Consider the following 18,728-nt stretch of genomic DNA (forward strand, 5'->3'; position numbering starts at 1 on the left):
TACAATCATGCTAGTGGCTATTTAAAGCTGCAAAATGGAGCAGTGACATAAATGCTAATGTCAGCACGCTACCATGACCATAAAGACCTTGCAGGTGCAAGGTTTACCATCTCACCTTCAATCAGACACATCTCATGGAATTGACCATTAGAGGATGTTTAAGCATATGTAATTTTTACATGACCTAGATTTCAAGGACAAAAAACACAACGAAACCATAGAAGTCTTAGCACCCCAGCAAAACGACGCAAACCACTGTGATCTAACATCCTGAACACACAACCAGCATCTTGCAGGGTCCATTGACTGTAGCAACCACCACAAAGAGGCTCAGAGCAACTATGAAAAGGCACAAAATCACCACACAGGCGCTAAAAATAGCCTGCAACAGATACAAACAACTCGACTGAATGGTTTTCTCACCTGCTGCATAAATGCCGACGTTAACCAAACTACTGTATAGCCTGGGGAGGGGAGTCAAGCAAGAAAAACAAGCCTGCACAAAGGCCAGTGTACATACACACAGAGTAGTATCATCCTGAAATATGAATAGGTTTCCAAAAAGAGAAAAAAAATAAACAAACTAAACAAGCATCTAGCAGTGTGACGGCAAAAAAAGCCCAAGATTGTGCTCCTGCTAGCAACTGTTAGCATTGACGCTAACTGCATGTTGGTGGAAAACTACTACAATTACCCAAATATGCAGAAACACATTTGTTATAATCTGTGGAGTTGCTAAACAGCCTAGTGACAATCTGGTTACATTAAAATGCTGAATCATCAAAGTGTTTAACCATTCACCAACAAAGATGGCGGCCTGAGGGATACCTTCAAGCTAGCTTAAGTGTCACATCTAATTTATTTGTTCTAGACACTTCATGTACAGCATTTTACGTGTAGATTTGTGTAATGTTTTCATTGACGCACACTTTCTATTTTTATTCTGTTGCACTGGGAGACTGACAAACTTGGGCTAAGTCAAAACACGCCGTCTCACGCCTCAGCCCATAATTTAAAGCACAGCGGCAGATATTTATCTTAATTGGCAGGTTGGTGGGAGAAGTCTCGTAAACGGGCACTGGCAGACGGGTTGCGGTTCCGCAGCCGACGCTTGTGCCACAGCATCAGCGCCGCACGCTAGCAGCCTCATCGACCTGAACCAGTTCTCTGTTCAGCTCAGGTTGAGCTATTAAAAGCTGGAGTCAACAAAGATGCTGTAAGAAAGAACACAAATGAAAACACCAGACATAACATTTGAATATATATTGGAATGAGGCTACGTAGTTAAATAATAGAGATAATAGAGTAACATAGGTTTGAATGTTTCCCTGGGAATTGTAGTAAAGTAATAGCAAAAGTAAACTCAAGTACCTTCATTTGTTTTCTTTGTTTCCAGGAATTCCCTGAAAGAGGAAACCACACATTCATGCATGTGAGAGCATCAGATGTTTATTATCAGGCTTTGTTTCTGGTTTAACTCCACTAACATGGAGCCCTTTTAAAATGTACCCCAGTTCTGAGGGCAGATCCATCACAGACTAATGAATATGTGGATAAAAATGATAAATAACACACTTCAAAGCAAAATGAAATCAAAACGCTACCAGAAAATAGAAAATAACCACCGTGGCAAAATTGTGAAGTATAGGATCATGAGGACAGATATTTTTAGAGGCCGGAGAGGCTATGGGCTGCTTTACTTCTACAAAAATAGAAAATGCACTCAGGGACTTCATCATGCAGAAGCTAACCAACACTCTGTCTTTGTGTCACACATCCTTGAGTCTTGGGAAAACCAGCAGCGCTGTGATTTTTTCTTTACGACCCACGGGAGGATATCAGAAGGACATCTCTCTGGCCTGTCCAGTCAAGGTGATGGAACATCGCATTGTGCTGTAACCTTGATAAACTTGTGTGCAGGAGAATGAGAAACAGGCTTTTCTTTCACAACAGCAGTGCCCTTGAGCAAGACACGTAAACCACAGGCTGCTGCCCTCAGGGCGGCATTAGAGGCCTCTGGTTTGTGCAGTTTCAGAAAGGAAATTAGTCAACATGTGACTGAGCTTCAGTTACTCCTCGCCACTCGTCTGCATTAGTCCACATTAAGTGCAATATAGTCAAAGGCAAAGTAAAGTGCTAGAAATAAACATTAGTGAGGTGTCCCACTGTCACCATCAATATCAATTAAAGGTGCCACCATTTATTAGATTTAGACGCTGGGGGAACTTCCTGCCTGATGATGGAGGCTGTGGTGAAATATGACTACACCAGAATATCAGCATTTTGGCTTTTAGAGAACCCTCGTCCTGTGCAAACTCTTCAATGCAGCTTTATAATGGAGAATACAGTACAAATGCATGTAGATGAAAGCAGCCAGCGCTGGACCGGGCCTTTAGAACCGCTCAGTGCTCCTCAAACACGGACACCTCACTGAAATGACAGCTGATTAAATCTATGTTTAGTTATCACAACACAGATGGGGATTTACAAACATTTCAAATGTCAAAGGCCACGGAGGAGCTGACCTCTGGGCTTCAACGCCCAGGGATTCATTGTGATGCTAATCCACTTTTATCCCGTCAGACCCCAAAATAAACCCAGCGCTGTGAAGAATGAGCTGTAATCCCCATCAGCGAGCTGGGCGCTGCTGCTCTGAGCCGGGATGTTATGTCACCGCGCTCGGAGCCGCGCACTTAAAACCATCAATAAAGGGGAGCGGAGGGCGATATGAGCAGGTTCAACATATATCACATATAAGAGATGGCCGGAGATGATTGGAAATGTTTTTTCGACGGCAGAACAGTTGCTGCACAAATCCACCGTCACTGCAATGAAAGTGCCCTAAATGTGAGTGGGGAGAAGCCAAGCATGAGCCTGGTTAGATGATTCAGCATGTAGAGAATCATTCTTAACTTTGTAAAGTCTGAATTGTTCCTAGTTCTGGTCTCTTTGTGCATATGTTTTATACTTAAACGCATTTTTTTTATCACTCGCCACAAGGTCATGTTATCTTTTGATGCTTGCTTCAGATTTTCTGGCCACTGTTGGTTGTCATTTTACACACACATTATGTGAACTTTGACCTCCGGGGGCCCCTGGGCCCGTGCAGTAATCTGCCCACGTACTGAGCTTGTCATGTGAGGTTTAACGTGCAACAAGCAGCGACAATCCTCTTAGACCCACGTCCAATGTGACATCCAGTGCATCTGCAGCAACTGCGCTGATTCTTCCTTGATGCTGTCAGTGCAAAGTCGGGCAGGCCTCACCTTGCAGCTTCACGCAGCCTCAGAGGAGAAAGCGAGATTATAGGGAACAAAAGAGACTGATGCCAACACACACACACATTTAAATAATTCGTTGTAATCCAAGCTGAGGTCAGACATCTGGCCTGGGGGCTTTCATTCTTTACTACAATCAACAATAGGCTCAAAAATATACTTTTGATCAAGTCCTTAGTGATTAACTAAATGAGCTGTGATGTTAATCTATGGAAACACGGGTCCATCAGAGGAGAGTACTCATCGCATTTGAGCTGTAGGTTATAAAGCCCCCAACATGTTGCGTGTGTGTGAGCCCATTAGACCCGTTCACGTATTCAGTAATGATTGACTGCACTGTGTGTGATCTACACCCTGATGCAGGAAGACACATTGATTTTATTAATTGGAAACTCTGGCGTTCCGCCAACACGCCTCTTCCTGTCGTGGGTGCCAAGAAGCTTGGGAATCATTGCCTTCGACTTGTCTTTGGAGCCAGAGGTGTGCACAGCAGGATGTTCACAAGGTCCTCACAGCACAAGCGTGAGGAGTTTCCTTTGCATGCACAATAACCACAGCATCCAATGACCTATTTTTTCTTAATTTTAATATATATGACCAAAGGTGGAGTGGAAACTAGCCAGGAGTGCACTGACAGGGCTGTGGCAGATGATTTATATATATGTTCGCACAGTGCCAGGGACTCTGCACCGCGAGAGGAGCCAATTCAAATATAGCCCAGACTCTCGGGAAAAAGTTTCCCTGAAACACATGATTAATGGCAGCCCAGCATGTTTCAGCAAGGCTGCGTAGCGTGACTAATGCAAACAGGTTTTCTTAGGCAACACGTAACCTTTGCTCAACCAGTGCATCCGAAATCACATTTCTATTTCTGCACCGGGTCGGCCTTGGCGAAGTAGAGGCTCTGTGGAATCTATTTACACTCAACGCAAGTCTCAAACAAGCGGTGAAGCGGCATCCGGTCGTACGTCGATGATATATAAAACATTACATAATTAAACAAACACGGGTTCGGCCTGTGAGCGAGCAGGCTCGTCTTGAAGTGATTGCGTCAGCAGGAGAAACTCGTTGTGTCAATGCGGGACAGCTCTTTGTGCAAACAGTGATATAACACTGAACAAACACTGGGAGTAGCACAACGTGCGGCAGCTCCACGGCGGTTCGTGGAACAAACGGACTCTATACTGTAACGAGTGCAGAGGGGCACTTTTACCTTTCTGTTCCACGTGTAGCTTCCGAGCTTTAGAGCCTTTGTCAATTATCGATCGGCGAGAGTCTACAACCAGCCCAGCAGACGCAGCGCTTGAGCTAATGGCTATAATGATTATCAGCTTGGTCAGTTAGCATGCTAACATTAGCGAATTAGCACTAAATACAATGTGGTCTAGAGGTTCATCAGGATGACTTTGCTTATTTAAAGATCTTTTTAAATTCTTTGGTCTATGTCTAAACACAAAACCTAATGTGGCGAGGGGCATACATTTTATGTTTTATATCTTCTCATATAATAATGTTTGCTAGGGGGCCTGTGCCCCGAAGCTGCCCCCTCGGTGCTGCCCCTGCACAGTGGAAGTAAAGTCAGAGGAAGGCCAAAGTCAAGGATTTCTAGGAAACGCAGGCCACAGTAAAAGAGTTTGCAAGGATTCATCATCTGGGAATCGAGTTGAAGAGCAATCCATCCAATAGGTTGTTAAAAATATTTCAGCCTGTAGCGAAACGATGACCTAAGTAACCGGCGCATCTACATCAGATAAATAAAATCTATATTTTCCTGAGACACGTTCCTAGAAAAAGGCATTGGATGCAGAGAGTAAATGGAAACTCCTGTGCAGCACCAGACATCTTATCTCACCCAGTCGATGTTCTCAGAACACACATCTGCTGCCGTCAATGGCTGTTATCGACTATTAGTCTTCACAGGAAGAAACAGGAGTCATGGGAAATATGGCTCTGATTGAGACAGTGAACAAACCATCTAAAAGTGCGTGGTCATGTAATCCTAACCCGGAACTTCTGGAGTGTTTGTACAAAGGACTCGTGACTAATGAACTCGACGTCCTTATTTAGAAAAGTCTCTGAAGGAAATCAGACCTCTGCAATAAGCATAAGTAGAAATCCAGGTCAGCAGCTTCGTGCCAGTGTCCTCTCAGACATATTAAAACATAAAGTCCCCACTGGTGGACACCACTAACCTGAGTGACTACTCAGAACCGTGACCTCCACAGACCTCCTCCAAGTCCAAAGGCTTTAATGTACCTTTATATATGAGCTACAAAACAGAGGCAGAGGGTGCAGGGAGGACACGGAGGAGGCTGAATGGTCCACGCTCCCAGGACACGAGACACAGCTGAGCTCATCTGTCTGAGGCCACAGACTGAAATGCTGCTTGCAGTAGGAGTCACCCCTCAAATAAATGTCTTTGAAGACTAGTGGCTGACAAGTGTTTACCTGCTGAAGCAATAAAATAAAACCTCGTCTCTGCTCCTAAATGATGGATTCGATTATGAAATAATATTGATCTTTCTGACCTGCTCTGACTTGCACAAAAGGCTCAAAGAGGTTCCAGTTGCAAAAGACAGATAAGATGGACTTTGTCCTAAACTTTGCAAAGATAAATAGAAGATAAATGTTTGAACAACCCATTAAACCTATTAAATATGTTCAGAAAGTACGATTAGAAAAATTGGTGTAAAAATCACAAGACAGACAATTGATTGAAATGTTGATGCTTTCAGTTCCTCTTTCTTACATTTTTGTCTTTTACTTTTTGGAAAATCAATAGCTGTGACCCACAGATGAGTGGAAACAAGTTCTCAGTACTACAGTATGAAGTATTTTGACACTTGCCCATTATGACTTGACCTTAATCTGTAAATCCACATTTACTGAAGGACTATGAATCACACTTCATATTTTTGAAATAAGGTTTATCATTTAAACACCAGCCTCCACATATAGGTACGTTTTTATTTGTCATACTAATAAACGTAAATAAATGACTCTTGACTTTAAGTAAAATGAGTCATGTGCAGAGTGAAGAATGAGCTGTGGTTATTAATAATCATGTGCACATGTTGCTAATGTTTCAGGTAAATGTGGAGCTAATTTAAGCATTTTATGTACTAGTTCTGTATCAAACATACTCACGGTGCCTGAATCTGAACACGCTGCTCTGGAGAGTAAACACTGCCATCTGGTGGACAGGAATAGATATACACACGTTTATCAAACTAACACTTTATTAGCATGGAAGGTTACAGAGCGTCTGATTTGAATTTCTATCAAAACAAGTAAAATCCAAACTTTGAATGTGAATTCAGTGGACGGTTCTCCTGCACAGTACACTTACAGTTTCAGATGGGGCTCATGTACATTTATTGATGATGAGTTCAACTAATTAACACACTGAAGGACCCGAATACTTGTGACTATGTGCCATTGACTTGTTATAAACTCATGGACCCATTTTCCATTTTTACAAATAGGCCTCATTTGAATATACAGTAGCTGTGTTGTCCCAGCAGCACATGTACTACATGTCCTTTCTCACACAGCTACTTTCCCTTTGAAGCCAACATTTGGGAACAGAGCGACTAATTTACAATGAAAACTACAAAATCCAAGTACTCCTCCCCTTACCAGATTTAATTGTCGTAGTCAAAACTATATTATACTGTGTGTGCTTTCCTTGGCTTGTGTGTATTTGAGAGAATGATTTGACAATGGCTTGACGATAAAAAGGCTTGAGGGGGTGGAGATGGAGGACAAGAGCAGGTTCACAATCCTACGATCGTTTTTTTCTGCTCTCCAGATTCCTGAAGTTGGCCGGCCTAATCTTCATCTCTGCAAATTTGATGGAGTGCTCGTGGCCCTTCCAGTGGAACCAGTTGATCCCCTGCGGAAAAGCAGGAGCTGTGAGAATATGGCTCAGAGATCACAAGCATTAGAGCTGATGGGCTTTTGGAAACCACGGCACTCACCTTACTGTGGCTGTCGTCGCCAAATTTCCCCATCAGGTTGACGCGATGGCAGTTTTTATACCAAAAGGCGCCTTTGTAGGATAAGGCGCAGTTGGTGACAGCAATATCATTATCATTGTCATAGGTGGAGAAAGGTCGTCCCTGGTGGTAGGTCATGGAGTCACCTGGTCACATTATATAGTAGTTAACAAGGGTCATGTACAGTATGAGAATGTTTGGCAAAGTCAGCATCTGAAGAATAGAAGATATTGGTTAGGACTGAGGCCCACCTGCTGTTCCACTATACGCCCCTATGTAGACTTTGTAACGTGTTCTTGGCTCTGCGACTGTAAACTTGTCATACTGAGCGTAGGCTGATTCTCCGCTGTCCCTCAAATCCACCCTCAGCTCATAATGGCCAGAAGACGTAATTTTATGGAGGTTGGAGAGACCTACAGTACAAACCAGGATTAATATGTGCGAGTCGGGAGCGACGGAGAGAGAAGAGAAATGGATACGAGCAGGAGGCGTGCGCTCTCACCCAGCCAGAACTCATCATTCATGTTGCCGAAACCGGCCGTGTAGTTCTTCCAGTTCCTAAAGAAGTCCAGCTTTCCATTCTGGCGCCTGAGGAAAACCTGAGGAGGATGGATTGCAAGGCTCGTCACTGCAGCTTCATGATAATCATAACAAGCACAGACAAGGTCACTGAAATGCTGCCTGTCATTAGAAAAACAGGTGCCGCATAGCTGGTATGATCACATCCCATTTGACAAGAATTATGGTTCTGAAGTGGCCTTTAATTGGACCCCAGTAGGTGATTTGGCTCACCATCCATCCTCCACCATCTGTGGTCATGTCACAGTAAACCTGGATGGGCTGGCTCTCTTCTCCTCCCACATAGACGGTGTATAGACCAGAGGTCCCCTCTCCGTTAAGTAAGACCTGAGCACAGTCCCTGGGGCTTCTGTACAACTGTCCAGCTAAGAAGCACATATTAGAAAGACGGTTTGGTATCGTGTGAGAGGAAAAATGGTTGTGTAAAGGCTTTTTCCATCGGGATCAGCTCAGGCAGAAAGACAAATAAGCAGCGGTGGTCTGACTGGAACGTCGGATCAAATGAAAGGAATCGGCCTTAGAAGGAGAAACAGCTTTTCTATTCTGCACAACCTGTCTCTGAACCAAATAGGCCCCATTTTAGACACATTACAACATTTGGGTAATTTGCTTTTGTGTATAAAATATGCTACATATAAGTACATAAGTACTAATAAATAGTGTACTTACATGTGGAATGAGACATTGTCACAAAACGTCTCATTTAAAGTGAGGTTGGACCACTTAAACATTTATTTCAGTCATGGGTTCCAACCTGGGCTCATTTTAAGGCATCACAAGAAGACGTTTCCTTCCTTACTGGTGGTAAAGGATGTGGTCGCATGGCGGCTCCTATGGGCTCCAGCGATGGCCTGCAGTCTGACGTAGTACTCAGTGGAGCCGACGAGCTGGGCCATGCTGTAAGACGAGGCGGTCGGGCTCAGCACCACTTCCTGAAGCATGTGACAAAGCAAACCATGACAAATGGGACACGCCGACACTTGGATGCTGTGATTCTCATTCAGATGCTCTGCGGGATGGAGGATGAACGTACCCTGATCAAACCGTCGGCGGAGGAAAAGGTGAGTGTGTAGCCAGTCACAGCCGCCTGGGGGGGTTTCCACGTGAGGGTAGCGCTGTCAGTCTGAATGTTAACAGCTGTCAGATCACGAGGAGGGTCCACATCTGCAATTACAGCACCACAGCACAGACATATCACTTTGACTTAATCACCCCTGCCGGCGCCAACATTGAGGCAGCATTAGGGTTTCCCTCCAGAGCCACCTGTGGTGAATTCAGTCACCGCTGAGTCACTTTTCTGAGCATCTTTCAGTGCGTGAACTCCAACCGTGTAGCGGGTGGCTGGAGCCAGCGAGTTCATCTCAAACTCCACAATGTTCCCAGAGACATGCTCCACCGCCGGCGACACTGTAAAGCAACATCAACTGACTGTATTACACAATCAAGGCAAAGGAATCTACTGAGTCATGATTTACAGGAGACATTTGAAAGCTGAAAACGCTTCCGATGGACAAGCACATGGACATTTAACCACAAGTCAAGCTGGTGTTGTGTTTTAAATCACTCCCTAAATCCAGATGTGTTTCCTCTCATATGAACCCACTGGTTCCTTAACTTATGCTCATAAGATCATGAGGGATAAGGGTTTATACACAAATGAAGTTGAAGCTGGTTTTGAATGCACCTGATGAATCACTTCTATTAGAATAGAAGAGACACTCACGTGAATCGGCCCTGTAGGTGATGACGTACCCGTCCACTGTGGCCACAGACGGCTGCCACAGCAGCAGAGCTGACGTGTCGGTGACGTTGACGGCAGTCAGACCCTGAGGTCTGTCCAAAGCTGGGGGACACCAACAGGAAATGTGAATTCAACTTCAAACATTCTGGCCCAACATCTCCACGGGGGAGCGTCTACCTGTGGTTACAGTATCAGTGCTGGCATCACTCTCCTCCAGCCCCTTCACAGCGCTGACAGTCACTCTGTACATCTTTCCAGGGATCATGTTGTGCAGCAGAGCTTCAAAGACTTTTCCATCCACAGAGACGGTCATCGGACTTCCTGTGAAGGAAGGAAAAAAATCCAGGTACGCTTCATGCATTAACCCGTTAAACACAGTCAAATGGTCGACCTCCCACCTCCTTCAAAAGGCACGTAGACGACCCGGTAGCTGTCCACTGGAGAGCGGGGCATGGACCAGTGCACTACGGCTGAGGAGTCGGTCACGTCAGAGAAGTGAAGGCCTCTTGGGTTGCTCAGTCCTATAAGCATATGTGCAACAAGAGAGCAGAAAATGAAGGGCGTTAAAATAAATATCTTTAAAAACCCAAAGGGTCCGTGTTCAACTCCCCAAAAGACCATTTTCCTTTAGACAGATATGAACTTAAAGCCTAAAGTGGAAGAAATAAAGATTAGTAGGAAGGTGGGTCCAGTTCTGACAGGAGACATCACACGGAAGACTCAGAACTTTTAGTCGTTAGTATGTTTTTCGTGTACCTGTCTGAGCAACTGCAGTAATAGGTTGGGAGCGTTGGTCCAATGTGACACCATAAAGCTCAATTTCATATTCAGTGCCACTCATGAGTCCAGTTAGCACCTTGGTGCGTTCGTCACCACGGACGCCGTACTCCCGAGGATGAGCTAATCGTTTGCTGTCTCTTATTTTTATCACAAATCTGTCAAACAAGTCTTCGTCGGCCGTCCACGACAGACGGAAGCCGTCGGCCGCGACGTCCGAGATGAAGAGGTGCTCCACCTCCGGCTCAGCCTCTGGTTAGAGAAGGAAACACAACGTTGCAGTGGTGTCGGAGTTCCCCGAGCGACACGCATTTCAGGTTGGTGACAGACGGCCAAAGACATCGACGGGGGGAAGTCAGCGCTCAGGAGAAGGTAAAGAAGACGTTCAAGCCACACGGCTTCTTCCGTCCAACACCTCCGCCATGCTCAGGTGCCCGTTAGTCCAAACAGGTGCAGGGGCTGCAAACGCGCACAGGTTTCGGAAAATTAAAGACAAGATGCTTTTTGTAGGCGTTTATTGATGGCGACTAGTGATTTCAGACTCCACCAAGGCTCTAAGTGACTGCTGGACGAGACGAGGGCCCCATGCGTCCTCTCAGCCGGCCTCGGGTGCATTCAATGCATTCAGATAACGTGATCGAGTTCAGACGGTAAATCAACCGACGTTTCATGCTCACGATGTCGGTTGATTTCTCAGTGTTTTCCTACTGCTTTCCTAATTTAGCCAGTGGCTCCTATCGATCCACTGAGGCCGAGGAGCCTGATCTGTGTCATAGCAATTAAACCAGGAAAACACATTTTAAAATATGAACACAAACACTCGTGCTTGCTCATATTTTGAGGCGAGGAGAAAACAGACAGGAGCTCCACATCGCCTCCTTAAGGAGCTGAAGCCACATAAACAGGAGAGGCTTAAACCAGCAGAAAAGTCAAATCATTCTAGAAAAAAAGGTTAGAAGTCTGGTTAGGGTCAGGTTGCCTGCGCTGAAGCCTCACCACTGAAACATGGCAGTGACCCATCACATCCCAAGGGAACTGTTTATAATCATTATATTAAATGATCAGATGAAATCTAGGGTTAGGGCAACTTTAGAACTTTCCAGTTTCTGGTGGTAGAGCTTCAGCATCAGATCCTAGTTCATAGATTGAGTTTAACAATAACATTTACGACAGCTGCAACACACGGAGGAACTGCACGTTTTAGTAAGACAAGGGGCCTTGCAGTGCAGCATGAGTGGTACCTGTCACAGCCACTGCAGTCAAAGGCCGAGAGAGAAGCCCTGACTGTGTCACCCCGGTCAGCCTGACCTCATATCCTATGCCAGTGATGAGGCCCCAGATGTCCAAGTGACTTTGGTTTCCTGGGATGGTGAACTCCTGCGGCTCCAGCAGCCAGCCAGAGTCTGTCACCACTACATGGAAGTGGCTGAAGCCACCACTTGAGGGGGGTAAATCCTCCTGCTGCGGCTGCTGCTGCTTCACCTCCCACGACACGCGGAAGCCGTAGGGCGTTACGTTGGAAACGGTCAAGTTTTCCACTTTAGGCAAAGGAGCTGAGCAGGTTTGAGTGTTTTCATGACAGAGAGCAGATGTGGGAGGGGGGACAAGAGTCCATTAGGAGGATAACGTGTGCGATGGTTGCAAAAGCAAATCATAGAACATGCTCTTCCTGTGAGGAGGACCTCCACTCATTAAAAGATCATTTGGAGCTTTTCATGCAAACTACACTGAAACACACTCTCTGCTCTGGCTTTAACTCGACCCTTCAGTCCATTATCATTTTGATGTTTTTAAGATGCGAGTAAAATACGCAGTACCTGTGACGGTGTGGACTAACACATAGGGAGTGCGACGCCCGTGAGAAATACCGTACAGTTCAATGTCATAGCCTGTGGCATCCATCAGGTCAGAGACCGTAATGTTGCGGATTTCACCAGGCACGGTCAACTCCAGTGTATCCGACTGCTGCTCAGATTCACTGACCCGGATAACAAATGCGTCAAAATGTCCTGACACAGTGCTCCAGGACAGGCTGAGATTATGCGGGCCCACAGAAGCAGCAGCTATGGGCCCTAACTGCGGGACATCCTCTAAATGGACAGACAGAACATGGGTCTTTCGTTATGTGGTGCTGACGCCCGATCCAAAACAGAAAAGCATGCGGTGCGATACCTGTGGTAGCTACGGCAAAAAGAGGCTGCGCGTTGCGGCCTCGGGCGCTGGCGTAGAGCTTCACGTCGTAGCTCGTGCTCGCTTTGAGCCCGGCCATGACCGTGGAGCGCGCGTCTGCTGGCAGAGAGCGCCCCATCGCCTGCGAGGGCAAAGCAGACTCTCTGACTTCTACTACAAAGTTATCAAACGCCTTCTCTCCCGCCCGCCACGACAGGGAGAATCTGTCTGAGGTAACGTTAGACACAACTAGCCTGGATAAATCAGGCTCGTTAGCTACAAGGGAGAGAAAAATATATTCGTTTACTACTGTAAGATAGACGCTTGCAGTGCCATTGATGAGAAGATGATGTCATCCAATCTACGCTGTTATTTGTAAGATACACGTCAAATTACCTGTAGAAGCAACAATACTGACAGCGCTCGTTCGGGATCCTTTGTACGTCCCGTAGAGGTAGGCTACATAATCAGTGCTGGGCCTGAGCCCCGTGACATCATGGGACATGACACTCCTGGATATGTTATATTCCTTTGGCTTCATCAGCCAGTTGGAGTCAATAATCTCCAGGACAAAGCCATCAAATGCTCCGTCAGTGCCATTCCAGCGGATTGAAAAGCTCTCTGATGTTATGTTCGAGACATACAGTTTGCCAACCACTGGTTGATCCACTAAAGAAAGAGACTGTGGTTAGAACGTCGTCAAAAGCATTTCTGTAGGACACGCATCTTGTGTACACTACTGTTCAGAAGGTTGGGGTCACTCAGCTCGGCTTTCAAAGACAAGGATGTTTTTGATGTTAATGGAAAAAACCATTAACACTGTAATGGTTGTAGTTGGACACAGTAGAGAGGCCCAGTATTAGATAACTTCATTCCTGTGTTTTAATGGTACTTTGATATACAGTACTTAGCCAATAGACTAATTGATTAATTATGTAACAAGTATCTTTTTTCTTTGCCATCTTTGGTTCAATTACAGACTTAAAACAACCCAAAACTAAGCATTTTCAATGTATGTTGTTCTACCAAAAATATTCTGTGATAATAATTAAATAAAAAATAAGTTCTCACACACCGGTATTGAATATTAAGGGGAAGTACAGGAGTAGATCATCTGCATATGGGGAAACTGACAGTGATGCCCCAAAATGCAAAATGTAATGAAACACTTCATTTAAAAATATATATATTTTTACATTATACTAGACTGTACATCTTTCTTATGCCTTTTTTCCATGGAAAGACTCTGAAGTGACTGCAATCTTGTGAAAGGTAGTGTACATGCTTCATAACTAGCAGCTGCTTGGTTTAATTTAACCTTTGAAGCATGTTTCCAATTACACTCACCAGCAGCTTGTAATTTCTGGTAGGCTAAGAGTAGCCTAATAAACATACATGCATTAAGTACATCCCCCATAGGCTGTAATCAGTTTAAATGAAAAATTGAAGCTTCTGAGTTGACTAATATTAAAATCAGTTACAATAAAACAGAGACACATCTGTGTGGCCAAGGGGGTAGGCAAAAGGCCCTGATGGTAAATTACTAAAGAAAACAGGCTCTACATTGCCAATTTGAAAAAAAAACATAAGTTAAAGTTTGTTTCATGCTTACAGAACATGCAGTGGTTCTATTAACACTGTTGAACTGAGCATCATCTTAGACCAGAGCAATAGAGTAGAACAGGACTGCCACAGACAGAGTTAATGTAAAACGTATTTTACATGCAATATTAACTACGTCGTCTGCTAGTTGAAGACATGCAGGAGACACTTCAGGTGTCACTCAGATGTAAGACAAGGTGGTCGCGTCACTATTAACCTCAGATTAAGTTATTAACATTTTACCTTGACAAGGAAAAGAAGATTTTATCATTTGCCACCTAGTAGTTTAAAAGAAAACAACAACATTTACATTTGAAGTTCTGTACCAGAATCTAGACTCTCTCATGTCATTCATGCAAATTAACAGAACTCCAGCGTCACTTAAATGCACGCACACTGTGTGGACTTGCACATCCATGGGCAAATGATCCTTCAAGGTTAATCAATTACACACTGAATGAGGTTTCATGGGATGAAATGAGATGGCCACGCTGTCGCTGCGTGGTGGGTGGGGGAGGGTGGAAGTTATTGGTTTGCTTTTGCAATCATTACAGCACATCAGCATCAAACCTGACCACGATGCAGAGGAGGGGGGGGGGGGCTTCATGCACTTGGGTAACTGTGATGGAGGCAGCAGTTCTGTGCAAGGCAGAACGTTTGCCTGGATCGGTGATGCGGCATGGGTACCCATCACCGTGCCCTCTTTCAGCTAGACAGAAACAGTGGCTGGAGGGTAAAGAATGGTCCATGTTAAGATTAAGGTTAAGATGAAGCAGTATAGTAAACTCTGGCCAGAGGGTTGGAAACTGATGACAAAAACCAAACTAGGTTATTATGTTTCATGCAGCAATGTATGGACAGTCCGCTGTGAGTAGGACAGCACAGGGTCAAGTATGTAAATGCTTCACAGACGCCAACTGGAACAGAAAGTTAGAAATTAAGGGAAAAGGCAAAGTATAAAGACAAAATTCTGCAACACTGCAGGCTGCAGGTACCTGTGGTGCCTTCATTGTACGCAAGCTGAACGAAGGAGCCCTGAAACATCCCATAAAGCCCAATCGAGTAGCTGGTACTGGGATTCAACCCAGTGATGCCCAGGCTCAAGGCGTCTCCAGACAGAGTGAGGTTCTGGCGCTCTGCGAAATTCTCCAAGTTTGTTACCTCAATGACAAAGCTGTCAAACTCCCCTCCTGAGGGGTTCCAGGACACAGTGAAGCCGTCCCATGTAATGTCAGAGATGGTGAGGTTCACCACCATGGGCTTCAGATCCTCTGGTAGATAGACAGATCAGAGTGGGGTCAACTAAATGGCAACATGGGCAAACAAATTACTGTCACACAGAGAGCAAAACTGACTATTTCGGTAACAGTTGGGGAAGAGAATGATCATTTAAATTAAATTTCAAAATATACAAGTAAAAAATTAAACATGCTACAATATTTTTATTTTATATATTTTTTAAACTTCAAGCGTTTAAAAGACAGTACTTAAAAATGGCATTTAAAAGAAATTATTTTATTTTCCATTTTAATGTTACGTAAAATAAAAAATTAGATTACTAATATTTAATAATAGTTCTTTATTATGACCTTGAGCCATAGATTTTAAATTTTGACTTAGATTTTTAAAACCAAAATGTAATTTCTTTTGGTTATTAATTAAATTAAATGTAATTGTATTTATACTGTATATCTCAAAGCAATCTCAAAGCAATTAACAATGTAAGGTTTAACATTATAAATTAGTGTTTTATATTATAGTCTTTATTCCCCTAGAAATATTACATTAAACCTAGTATGAAAAAATAGCCTCCAAAATAAAATATTAATCATTTATGAAAACAACCATGCAACCATGCTTACATACTGTAGGTATTAAAAATAGAATGAATGTGAGGAAGGCATATGATAGATGCCTGTACCTGTAGTAGCAAAAACCTTGAGTGGTAAAGAGCGCTTCCCTTGCACCAGCCCTTGCAATGTAATATCATAGTGTGTAGAGGGGGACAAGGCCTCTATTTTAGCTTTCCTCACATTTCCTGGAAGTCTGGTCACATTTGCCTGTGATGAAGCACTGAGCTCCACCAAAAAGCTATCAAACGCTTTGTCACTTGCAGACCAGGCCAGGCTTACACTACTGGAGGTAACATCTATGACTTTGAGGTCTCCCAGTAAATTCCCAGATGTCATCTCCTCAGTAGCAGAAGTGGAAAGAGCACGGAGATAATCTGGGTTTTCAATTACTCTGTTATCCAGAGTAGACTGTAGGGTTGTTGGGGCATCTTTAATGCTCAGCGTGAGCACATCTGAAGAGGTAGGCTTGGGTGCTACAGTGAATAAAGGCAGGTTTAAGTATAAATGGAAAAACAACAACCTGTGAAAAAAAGTCGGGTCAAGGTAAGGTAGAATGAAAACACAAGACAATTTAAAATAAATAGTTCTTGAGCTGAAGTGTTTTAGGCTCAAGCGCAGTCCTAGAGAACTGTCAAAAAAGTCCTTATTCAGGACCAAGGTTTATATCATCAAGCAGCAGCTGCAGCAGCTACAGCAACAACATTAATGACCCCTGAGTTGGAGCCATTAATTTTTGAAGGTACTGAGTAGTCCACCGTGGTGGAAGTACACAGTTGTCTTCAAATGGAAGAAGCCATGCACAGCCATTTCATTTCTCCTGTACCAAAGAAAGAACCACGAGTCACTTGTTTGACATGCGGGGGATGCATGTATTCCTCCAACTGCAACAGAGTCATATTACTGTGTAAATAAAATAATTAATGGGGACAGAATTAGTGTGAAGCGTACAGAGCCTAATGGTTGCATTCAAAAACCCAAATGAAGGAAAAAATCTGGTTCATTGAGAAGCAACACTGTGCTTTAGTCATAAAGCAATTTGCAATTTGCTAGAAAGGTGGTAATATCATCTTTGGTTTTATCATCACACTGTGTCATGATGATGGTTACAGCAAAAGGTATCTGATATTGGAAAACCTGAGCCAGTGAAACAGCAGCATGCAAATTATGTCACTAAGCTGACATATTAAATAAAAAGAATTTTCCACTGAGAGGAGAAGCTGTAAAAACACAGCAGGAGAAATGATTAATAGTCAGTCTAAAAGAGAAGGTTATACCTGTGACTGTAACAACTTCAAGTAGTGCAGATCTCTGCCTACGTCTTATTCCATAAAGTTTTAACTGATACTCTGTTGATGCATTCAGGCCTTCAATTCGAGAGCCAGTGGCATTTCCAGGAAGCCGGACCTCCCTTACATCCCCCGATCGAGTGTCTGTATACTCTACGGCCAAACTATCATAGACACCGAGAGTTGTTATTGTCCACGAGAGGTCAAATCCGTCAGGGGTATTGCCTGAAACTGCGAGTGCTCCAAGCTCATCCTCAGAGGTCTGGGACTCAGAGGGGTCTAAATAAGAAAAACTAATGACATTGTCCTCTGAGCCTGGGGGAGTCGGTCGCTCACGGTCATCTGAGTCAGCTAAATAAAATGTGAACAAGGCTACAAGAAAAAAGACAAAACATCAATCATCCAAAGCCAATCAACACTGACAGTACAGTCTCATTCCCTCTCTGTGAAAGTGGGTTTTGACCTCATTTGGAGACAATTTATCATTCTAGATTATAGACTGATTGTGAGAAAATGGTTTGCCTCCCACCTGTGGATGCAGTCAGGGTGACGGGGTCGCTCCTTTTGTGTCCCCTCTCGGCAGTCAGAGTAAAGGTGTAGCTCATTCCTGGGGTCAGGTCGGACACGGTGAAGCTGGTGGCTGATGCTGGGATGCCCACCTCGTCCACCTGGCCATCTTCAGAGACGTACACAAGCCTGTAGCCACCCACTTTAGCCTGGGGTTTCTGCCATCTTAGCGTGAGGGACGTCTCGGTGGACCCTATGTCCTCAAAACCTCTGGGAGGATCAATATCTGACAGAGGTTGATGGCAAATGTTTCATTCAGTCGTCTGCAAATACACCCATAATTCTGTTGCATACAATACAATTCATAAGTCACTTTTCCTCTTGGTTAGTTTAATTTCATAGCCCAGTCTGTATCAACAAGCCCAGTAGTTGTGTATTTATGAAGGAGTGTGAAGGGACGAGTGTTTGGACAGCTGCTCGGAAACATCTCTCACCAGTAGCGGCGTTGGTAGTAGCAGGGAGGCTTTCTTTCTCGCTCTTAACAGCCGTCACACCGATCCCATACTCCGTCCCTGGCTTTAATCCTTCAACGCAGAGCAGGAACCACAAGCTGTAACTAATGTAACGCAGTTCAAGGGTCACACGTGAAGTGCCTTCTGTTGGACTCTTACCAGTTATTGTAGCCTTTGAGGTGTCTCCTGCTCCTTGAGGGAACACCTCCTCGCCGTGAGCTGCTCCAGAGATGGGGCTGTATTTCACCCGATAGCTGCCAACGTCAGCCTTACTGTTGGTCCACTCCAGAGTGATGCTGCTGTCTGTCTGGGACACAGCCTGCAGGTGTTTGGGGGCATCCAGACCTGCAATAGAGAATTACAAGAGATCAAACGTCAGATGCAGGCATCTCTGCGAGGTTATCAGCGTGATGACGCTACAGTACT

At 44.4% G+C, this 18,728-nt stretch overlaps 1 protein-coding gene and 1 long non-coding RNA gene across 9 annotated transcripts in view; both read right to left on the reverse strand.

Moving 5' to 3' along the window:
- LOC129604944 (uncharacterized) lies at positions 1-4,847 on the reverse strand. Its single transcript, XR_008696321.1, has 3 exons — positions 4,492-4,847; positions 1,372-1,403; positions 1-1,214 (listed from the first exon to the last, which is right to left on the reverse strand). It is a non-coding gene; the product is annotated as an uncharacterized LOC129604944 (long non-coding RNA).
- Positions 4,848-6,499: 1,652 nt separating this feature from the next.
- tnca (tenascin Ca) overlaps positions 6,500-18,728 on the reverse strand; it is a 39,118-nt gene continuing 26,889 nt past the window's right edge. For 2 of the 8 annotated variants that reach the window (XM_029168388.3, XM_029168387.3), the window contains 22 exons: positions 18,462-18,647; positions 18,285-18,374; positions 17,813-18,076; positions 17,272-17,655; positions 16,066-16,470; positions 15,140-15,415; positions 12,939-13,211; positions 12,546-12,818; positions 12,191-12,463; positions 11,615-11,926; positions 10,353-10,625; positions 9,995-10,117; positions 9,774-9,917; positions 9,579-9,698; positions 9,119-9,262; positions 8,889-9,019; positions 8,655-8,787; positions 8,069-8,220; positions 7,779-7,875; positions 7,528-7,689; positions 7,259-7,422; positions 6,500-7,173 (listed from right to left, as the gene is read on the reverse strand). In XM_029168388.3, coding sequence (XP_029024221.1) covers positions 7,063-7,173; positions 7,259-7,422; positions 7,528-7,689; positions 7,779-7,875; positions 8,069-8,220; positions 8,655-8,787; positions 8,889-9,019; positions 9,119-9,262; positions 9,579-9,698; positions 9,774-9,917; positions 9,995-10,117; positions 10,353-10,625; positions 11,615-11,926; positions 12,191-12,463; positions 12,546-12,818; positions 12,939-13,211; positions 15,140-15,415; positions 16,066-16,470; positions 17,272-17,655; positions 17,813-18,076; positions 18,285-18,374; positions 18,462-18,647 — 4,490 coding nt within the window. In that variant the 3' untranslated portion in view covers positions 6,500-7,062. Of the gene's footprint in view, positions 7,174-7,258; positions 7,423-7,527; positions 7,690-7,778; positions 7,876-8,068; positions 8,221-8,654; positions 8,788-8,888; positions 9,020-9,118; positions 9,263-9,578; positions 9,699-9,773; positions 9,918-9,994; positions 10,118-10,352; positions 10,626-11,614; positions 11,927-12,190; positions 12,464-12,545; positions 12,819-12,938; positions 13,212-15,139; positions 15,416-16,065; positions 16,471-17,271; positions 17,656-17,812; positions 18,077-18,284; positions 18,375-18,461; positions 18,648-18,728 lie in introns of those variants that run through there. The other 6 variants (XM_055513227.1, XM_055513228.1, XM_055513230.1 and 3 more) reach the window with 6 other exon arrangements.

The sequence above is a fragment of the Betta splendens genome, chromosome 12 (assembly GCF_900634795.4).
Source record: "Betta splendens chromosome 12, fBetSpl5.4, whole genome shotgun sequence".
NCBI lineage: Eukaryota > Metazoa > Chordata > Actinopteri > Anabantiformes > Osphronemidae > Betta > Betta splendens.